The sequence below is a fragment of the Zeus faber genome (genome assembly GCF_960531495.2).
Source record: "Zeus faber genome assembly, chromosome: 13".
Lineage (NCBI taxonomy): Eukaryota > Metazoa > Chordata > Actinopteri > Zeiformes > Zeidae > Zeus > Zeus faber.
In genome coordinates, this window is record NC_137198.1 from 8,788,349 (window position 1) to 8,797,853 (window position 9,505).

General features: G+C 45.8%; 1 protein-coding gene across 1 annotated transcript; it reads right to left on the reverse strand.

Annotated features, from left to right (window-relative positions):
• Window positions 1–2,732: 2,732 nt before the first annotated feature.
• LOC307239535 (TLE family member 5-like) lies at window positions 2,733–7,627 on the reverse strand (the record flags this gene model as incomplete). Its single annotated transcript, XM_080012952.1, has 7 exons — window positions 2,733–2,975; window positions 3,361–3,435; window positions 3,640–3,702; window positions 4,144–4,188; window positions 4,640–4,703; window positions 5,044–5,141; window positions 7,601–7,627. The coding sequence occupies 7 exons, from the start codon at window positions 7,625–7,627 to the stop codon at window positions 2,733–2,735; spliced, it is 615 nt and encodes a 204-aa protein (XP_079869078.1).
• Window positions 7,628–9,505: the final 1,878 nt, after the last annotated feature.

A 9,505-nucleotide genomic window follows, 5' to 3' on the forward strand; every position in this document is an offset into this window, starting at 1 on the left:
AAGAGTGCACTCCAAAAAAAAAAAAAAAAAAAAAAAAAAAAAGAAAAGCAACACAGCTCCATGCACCTCCATCCACTTTACCCTGAGCTCCATCCCCAAGATCTGAACTGTACACTGGGCGTGTTCATCTCTGAGGCTTGGTGCAGGTGGAAGGAACGGAAGCCAGGGCCGTGGCCTCGAGGAACCATGGAGGTGCTTTTTCCTTTCCTTTTTTTTTTTATTTATTTATTTTGTTTTTAAACAAAAGGAACACATACTAACTCTACAAACTCAGGGTCCAACATGGGCACAACCATCAGACATAAAAGTGAGTTGCTAGTGCTCTGTAAAAACTCTCACATTGCAGGGGAACACCGCCAGCACCCTCAGTGTCCCAGTCAGTGGCTGAAAAATCAACGACTAGGAGTCAAAAAGAAAAAAAAGACAAACCTGCACAGGCATGTGTGGAAACCCAAGACTCTTAGGATTGTGAATGTGCATAAACTTTTGAGGAAAAGCAGATTTAGAATGGGGGAGAAAAGAAGGATCACTACTGCCCCCTGCTGTAGAATGACTATTTATCCTCATTGACATTCACGCTGTTTTCTGTGGCGTTGCATGGACCCAAAACTAGACAGGAAAAAATTAAAAAAAAAATTACAAATAAAAAGGTTTGAAATAACATTAGGCATTTCAAACCATGGCGGTGGTAAAATAAAGTTTTGTCTCTACAACATCACAGAAAACCATCAGAATTCCAATGATTTTGTAAGGAATCTGCATTAATTTCATATAAATCACAACTCTTAAGTCGGTCTCGAGCGCAGACTCGACGGCAAGCGAAAAGGTTCTTGCCGGAGGGAATACCTGTTTGCTGTTGCTTACAGAGCTTTAGAAAGTCACCCGTGACACCATTGATTAAACAGCAAAAATAAAATAAAATAAAATAAAATAAAATAAAAAATAAAGGACATTAGAAGGGAAAGCGTTTCCCTCAACACTCAAACAAAACAAAACACGAACTGGAATAGAGGCGGCTGTCGGGACAGAGTGAAGTGCTATGCTAACGTTACAGTACTCGGTACAGAAATGTCCTGCTCTCTTATCAGTTCCACCCATCTAATTCACAAGTCTGCGTCCCGTGTTTGTCTCGGTCGGCGTGAGAATGGACAAACAGGGGAGAGGGGCTGAGGAAAGGCGAGGGAAAAACAAAAAAAAAAAAAAGGTGCTTTCAAAATATTGGATAATAATAGTAAAAAATAATAAACACCCCCACCAACTAGTTCACTCTAACATGCAAACAAACATTTTTGAATGTCTAATTAGCCCATTTTTTAATGGATTAAAATCCTTAAAAATTATTAATCAAGAAGTCAATGACTGTTAAAGCCTTAAGCTAGTCTATATTCAAATTAACCAATGGCCGACCACACTGTATATAGTTTGGTGGCAATCAGGTCTATGAAACAAACAAAAAAAATAATAATAAAAATAAAACACCCACACTAATCTACGATGGGGAATACGATACTAGGATCCATGATTGAGGTAAAAGAGTCAAAACAAAATCCCGCTCATCTGGGACTGAGGAACAAAGTTGAGTTGGTGAAATCACAGACGGTAGTTGGAATTCGAAGGCATCTGACAAGTTGTTGATGTTCCAGAGGAAAAAATAAAAAATAAAAATAAACATATCCCTTTGGAACTTTCCCGCCTGGTTTCAGACTGCTAAGGAGCGGGGACGGAACGACACCGGGTCGAAACAGGACCTTGGTACCCGAGAGGATCCCCGGAAAAAAAAAAAAAAAAAAAAAGAAGATATTTAAGGAAAGACCTGTGCATGTTTTGATATCTTTGAAGCAGAAAAGGGATTATATGCCAGTCTCTACCGATCGGTACAAGCAAGGAATCTAAATGATATATAGGACGAGGTTAAAGGGATTTAGGTTTCAAAGTCGGTAGCAGGTGTGGAAAAAGTGGCGTTTGCCCCCCCTAAAATAATTTGTTTTGCTCCCGGTGCAATGCACGGCATCACAAAAAAAGCGCTCGGCGAAAGCGGCTGCGAGGGGAAAGCGTCTACGAAGCTCCGCAACCGGACAGAGAGGGATCAAAAGTTAAAGTAGCAACAACAAGCAGAGAAACCCCAAAACAAATTACAAAGTAAACCCCTCGTGAAAAGGACAATTTGGATTTTATTTTTTATTTATTTTTTGCTTTTTTTTTTTTTTTTTTTTTTTTTTTTAATAACGGAAAGAAAACCCCGAAAACATAAACAAAGGAGACCAGAAGTAGAGACCTGCGGAGGGGAAACGGAGTCGGAAGAGACTCCTGCGAGAGGTGAAACCATGCAGGGGGAAGAGAAAAGCTATGAGCGTTCGTGGCTCCAAACCCCAGGGAATATTCAAAGTTTTACCTTGGTCAAAAAAAAAAAAAAAAGTAAAAATTAAAACTAAAAAAGAGCAACTAGTTAAAGCCTAAAGCCGGGACTAGACTTAATATCGACAATTACCCCCCTCACTTTGAAGGAAAACTCCGGTGTTTTTTTTTTCCAACCTCGGCCTAAATAGCGAAGTTCGAAAAACAAGCATTTTTCCTCAGTCGCCTCATCGCCTGGTTTCAGGAGCGATCCTAACTCCACCCTCTCTCCACCCAGTGTAACCCGATATTACTTTTTTCCACCCATCCATCCATCCATCCATCCAACCATCCAACCATCCAGTCTAGTCACCCCATCCGTCCATCCAGGCTGCTCCCTAGTCCGACTTGTCCCCGTCCTCGTCCCTCTGCTCGCGCTCGGCCGCCTCGCGGGCCTTGTCCTCCTTGGCCAGCTGCGCCTGGGCGTGCGAGTGGTTGGCCAGGATGGAGGAGAGCGATAGCAGGCCAGAGGAGGAGGAGGAGACGGCGGGCAGGGAGGGCGGGGTCAGGCCCAGTGGCAGCGGGGTCATGGGCAGCGCCAGGCCCTGGAGCTGGGACAGCTGGTGCACCTGCAGCTGTTGCTGGAGAGGCAAGCGAAGGGATTCGGAGTCAGAGCGCGGAAACTCTTCCAGGCCAATCAGAGCGCGGTATTGACCGGCCGGACAAGGTGTTGAAATGAAGACCTCGTCAACAACTTACAAGACGCGGTATTTGTAAAACTGAATGTAACATTGACATTAAGTGTGAATCTCACTCTGCGAATGCTGCTTGTTCCTAGAGAAGGTTTAGCTGGGAGTGTGACAAACAGTTGGTTTGATTCCACAGATCTGATGTACTCATTGTCGTTAGGTCACTTTGGACAAAAGCGTCTTTCTAGACGACATGATGCGACGTACCAAAATGGAACGTGTTTAAAGAGACATGAAACTCACACGTCTATGCTCCCCGAAATCCTCTCATTCTTACCCGTATGATGGAGTTCATCTCGGGCGGTGTGACTTGCTTGGCTCTCTCTATGGCGCCCATGACCTGCTGCTGGTGCTGTAAAGAAGCATATTGGTGGTTTGTGCGATTTATGGAGAATAAGGAGCACATTTGGGGACCTGGTACTTATTTGATTATTATTTTATATTTATTATTATTATTATTATTATTATTATTATTATTATTATTATTATTATTATTATAGAGGTTGCGGAAAATGGCGTGAGAGGGAAGGATTAACATGGACGACGGCTTCCTCACCTCCTGTGACAAGTACGGGATCACCTGGGCACAGATCCCGTTCAGTCTCTTCACTATTTCAGCCTGCCGGAAAAAGACGGAAACAAAGGGCTCAGCGAACCCAAGCAGACGAACCACGCTCATCAAAAACAACTGCGAAGTAAAGGCAAACTGTGACGGATTTTTGAGCAGTTACCTTCATAAGAGTCAAACGGAGCAAACGCGGTCGCCTTCACTAACGCATCGTAAATGTCTTCATCGAATGTGCAAGCAGCTCACGGCGAGCCAAACCGCCTTCCCGCAGCGAGAATTAATTGCAATTTGTCCGCTGTGACTTGCCGTCTCTGTGCATGTGGACCTGCGACCGCCGCCCCGCGGGCTTCGTATGCCGATGAGGACAGCGGTCGGCTGCAGTGAAGGCTCGAGCCGACGGCCCCGTTTGGACAACTTTTAACGAAAAAACGCGACCCCGTTTCAACCGCCCCCAACCTCCGAGGCTAAACAACGCGATCGTTCATTATTTACCTGTTTGTGCATTTCGATGTTCAGCCCGTAGGACATCTCATAATACTGCAGCAAAGGGAAAGAGGAAAAAATAAAAATAAATCACAATACAAAACTACACTTAGGACTTGTTTGTGATGACATCACACACAACATGCATTGCAGCGCTGTCGCGTCCGTACAACCATCCAGACCAACTGATACAGACGACCTTTCACTGTCAGGTCCCCTGTGATGACGGCTACAAACTGGTATCCCCGTCTCCGTTTGCGGAATGGCAGCGATTTATTTTTACAGAGTAGGATGAACGCGGTTGGCGTTACTGCTAATTGGAACCGGACAGGTTCGCTCCCAATGTTGATATGGATGGAATTTGGCAAAACAAAGGAAAAAAATAATAATAATAATAATAACGGTACTTGGAATGCAGTGTTGGGCATTCTTCCAGTGATTCCAGAAATTCTGCTTGAGTCCAGAACTGACATTTGGGTGCATCTCCAGAGGCGATGCCACTCACCATGATGTAGTGACGCTGCATCTCCGACTTCTCACTGGCGAGCTTGTCGCACTCCAACTTCAAACTGTCACGAGCGAAGACACACAACATTTTGCTTTGTGTTGTTTGGAAAGTGGGACCGAAACAAATGCCTTTCAACGGAGTCAAATCATACATAAATATTGACTGAATTGTATTAAAAAAGGGAGGGATGCAGTGATACTACTTTTCCAACAGTGATTCAGAGTCACAAATCTCTAGCATCAGCAATTTGATTCATTGCTTTTACAATATCAGTTATATTTCGGGCAGGATGAAAACATATGATTGAAATATAAGAATTTTCCCATTGTTAAAGACGTCTAAAACTGGGTCCACGTGTTTGACTGTGTGTGTGTGTGTGTTCCGTATGGATAAACACTGACCTGTGGTACTGTGCTTGGAGGAACTGAAACTCATCCTTGATGCGGTCGCAGGAGTCTGAGGTTGTGAACTTTAGAGCCTGACCAGACTGAGTGGACGCCTGAGACAAGGAAAGAACACGGCGGAAAGCAGGGAATAAGGCTTTTACACGATCGAAACTGATGCAAGACACAGTAAAACACTGGTGAACACACCTGTAGCACAGGGTTCTACAAGACCAAATTCTGTCCTCTGGACAGACAGACCAATTTAGGAGCTTAAAGGTTGAGGCTGAATGTGTACATTGGTTTGTTTAGTAACAGAAGGTTGACCTCTGAGATTAACCCTTTGAGAGGATCGAAGTGATGTGGGCGATTCTAAACTGGATTGAACATCTGGGTGTGTGTGTGTGTGTGTGTGTGTGTGTGTGTGTGTGTGTGTGTGTGTGTGTGTGTAAAAATAAAAACAGTCTCTAGAAAGAGAGATGAAGTGGAGGCACAAAGGACGTGTGACGAGCAGGGAGAGGAAACGTGGAGATGAACTGAACCCCCGATTGAATCTGGAATGATTTTGGAAACCACTTGTTCATCAAGATGTTCCGCATGGACTGACCCGTGCGGAACATCTCGCCGTCACTCCCCGAGAGCGGAAAACCAGCCCGGGTTCATTAAGAATTCGGGGAAGTCGAGGGATTGGCCAAATGTCTTTACACAGACGTAGATTAAAGTGCGCCGGCGGCGACCGCGTGAACGACGTATTTCGCGGACGGGAGCCGGGTCCGTTTAGGTCCAGAGGGCGGACAGCGCTCCAAACAGACAGACCGGCGCAGTAATCCAAGATTTAATCCGCTCCACTGAACCTCATTACTCTCTAAACAAGTGGCACAAGGGCGAGAGGTTTCCTGTCGGATTACGGGTCTCGAGGGATGGCACGCACGCAAAAACTCAGCTGCTGCCTTTTGAGACAAAAATCACGTAAATAGAATGCTGAACGGAAGCTTATATAGAAAACAATGTGTGTGTGTGTGTGTGAAATCACTCTGTCAGGAGTTAGTATGTGTGAGTGTGTGTGTTTGTGTGTGTGTGGGGGGGGCACCATCATCTGAACATGGGTCAATATGAGGTTTGGGATTTTCTTTTGCCTAAGTTTCATTTATCCAGTCCAAAAAATATATAAAAATATCTAACTCCACTAATGTTACTTATTCCTATAAGAGTTAAGCCGACTCCTACTGGGATTAACTGTTGGTTCGAAGACTACAGACGAAGAACTGCGTTGGACAAAAGCTTCCAAAATTTTCAATGAAGTGTGCACGTATTCCTCGTGTAGATGTATAGGGGGAACTCATATATATGTATGACATGACATGCGCGCATCGAGTCCGTTTCCAACCACCACCCCACACGGAAAAAAATATATACAATCATGAAATCAATAAAAACAATTCGGTCCTTAAAAACAACTAAATCATGTCAAATCATGATGGGATGTCACATTAAACCTGTAGGGCCCGCAGTCACTGTCAAGTAGGACCCGGGGCGCTCGTCTCATTGTTTGGCAAAATGGATATTTGGGATCACACAAAAATCATTGGGAGTTATTAATGGACCAAACATGATACAGAATTGGAAATAATCTGCTGAGGTAAACATGTAAACATCCATGTTGTAGAAATCTAGATTCTGGTGAGATGCAGGGTAGTATGGGAAAAACAGCATTCCTAATAATAACATATTAACAATATAGCAATATACAAGATAACTACTAAAGGTCATATTAGTAACAATAGTGGGAGCAGCTCTAATAATAATAATAATAATAACAATAATGACGATGAAGATGATGATGAAGACGATAACTGCATAAAGTCCATATACTGTATGTATGCAGGTGATGTGTCCGCTTCCTGACCCTCATCCCCTGGGCTACAAGGCGTAACGCCCAAACAAACGTGCTCATAAAGGGGCATCTGTCCTGGGCGATTGTGTGTTATCACCGGGTGCGTTGCATTACATTTCACTGCATATATGTATGAAAGTATGTATATGTACGTGACGAATAAAAAATCTTGAATCTGTGAGGGCACAGCGGCTCACGCGGCGATCCGAACCACACCGCGTCGTGCCGGGACCGCGTGTGGAACCGCGGCGCCTGCACCCGGAGTCTTCCTGTCCTCGGCAAACGGTGCTTCGGTTCCGGCAAAGCCGACGGGAGGCGTCCGTCGGCCGACACGAAAAACATCGCCGGATTTGTCCACCACCACCACCACCGGGTTAACACATCGGGTCACATGCTGTGCACGGTGTTCCCGTGCGAGTTTGTGGCTGCGGTGTTTCTGGAAATGTTCAGTGTTTACCTGCCTGGAATGGGTTACCAGTTTAAATTAACTACCTGAAAAAAAACACCTCCATCTTACTACACCACAGGCTAACTGGCTATTACAACAGACTGTGTGTTAGCTCTTGCTGCAGCATGCTAATAGCCGGGGGTAGCAGCTTCCTGGCTAATGCTAACGCTAACTAGCGTCGACTGCCCGACGCACGGGCGAGTCAGAGGCGTCGAGCCGGGAAGAAAACTCACCGAGTGTCTGGAAGATGGAAACATCATGTCACCCGGTCGTGTCCCCGATTTCTCCGGCCGATCGAACCCGACGGGCGGGCTAGCACGCTAAGCTAACACGCTACTGCCCCTAATTCGCCCGATCGAGACGCTGGAGATTTCCGATGTGACTCCGCACTCTGGTCATCATTCACACCGACCGTCCTGGGCGACTCTGGCTGCGGCCAAACGGGTGGTCCGGTCCGGTCTGCTCGGGTCGGGTCGCTCGGTCCGGTCCGGTCCGCGGGGAGACGTGGTGGCACTTCCTACGGTGGATGAAGCGCCGTCAGGTTGTTTTGGAAACGCCTCTCCGGAGGATCCTCAGTGTTGACATACGAGTCGCTGACATTCCTCTTCCTCTTCCCCTTCCTTCCGGCGCCGGAGCGGGGGGCGGGGGGTCGGCGCCGGAGCGAGCGCCCCCCGGCGGCGCGGCGCGGAGCCGCCGCGGAGCCCGAGTTCCGCGGGAGCGCCCCGGGCGTCGGCGGCGGGTGCTGCGTTCGGGTCCGCGCGGGAGAGGGGCCCGACGTGTCGCCGTTCTTCCGGCGGGAGGGGGCCGCGCGGGGCCCGAAACACGCCGGGGGGGGGCGACGCCTCGACTGCCCTGCTTACCGCGCGGCGCCGACATGTTTTCGGTCTCGGTTTCCACATTGGGGTTCACGTCAACGCGTTGTCTCCGTGTTTAAAACGTAGGTCCTCTTCAGTTGCCTCGGGCGAGGCGCCGAATCCCAAACCAAATCGCGTTATCCGAGGTGACTTGAACGCAGCATCAGCGCACGCCTCCGAGCGGGCGGTGTCCGCCTCGAGGGCAGGGGTCTCAAATGACAGGCCCGGGGGCCACATCCGGCCCGTGTGACATTTGAATGCGGTCCGCTACGCGCGTATGATGTTGTTGTTGAATCTGGCACCGCAAATGAACTGTCGTTTTAATAACATTTGAAAAGCGTCTTTTATTAGTTCGTGCAATTTTTCCCCTATCCAGTTTTAAATCATAAAACATAATAAAATAGAATATCACTTTTCAAAATTGATTTATCTGGGCTATTTTGATTTAATTAAATTTTGAAGTAATTTTGATTTAACTTTGATTCATTTAATTACATATTGAATTTCATATAAATATTTATTATTATTATGTAATTCAACAAACTTTTCCAGTTGGTTTTCCCATGATGTCCACTGTGGCCCCCGGGCCCCAGGTAGTTTGGGTTTTGAGACCCTTGGCTGGTCGAGGTGAATAGGACTTCTTTGGATACTCAAACAGGGCAAGTCTGTCACTCTTCTACTAAAACACAAATTATTAGAGGATATAGGTTATGTCTACCTTCCTCAACCTAGACAAAGGGACTAACCCTTTCCCATGGATGGACAGAGTCTGTAAAATACACCAAATTATGCATAGGTATAAGCTATTTGGTCAAGCAAACTCGCAACTATAAAGTGCACCCTCATTCCAGCCCATAAACAGTTGACGAGAGAATTCATCAATGGAGGGTTAACATAGATATACAAAATATTACAGCAGATACAGTCACCCCGCCAGATTTTACATTGTGTAGATAACGCACTGCAATCATTTTTGGAATCTAAAAAAAATGTAAACCATTTATAAAACTATAGTTTAAAGATGCTACTGTAGCAATATTTTCATAAGCAAAAGCAAGTGAATAAAAGTTAACTTTTAAATTCAGGTAATGTCAGTACTGTTTAAAAGGCTAAATGGTTCGTATTCTCCTAAGCTCAACCGTACAGAGGTTTACTACCCTCCGCAAACTGCAGTCAATCTGTTTACATACTTGACACACCTAGTGTGGACCAATCACCTCTAAAAGGCAGAAACTTTGCAAATTAACTTTTATATCGCAATGTGATATGTTAGATTATTGTGCT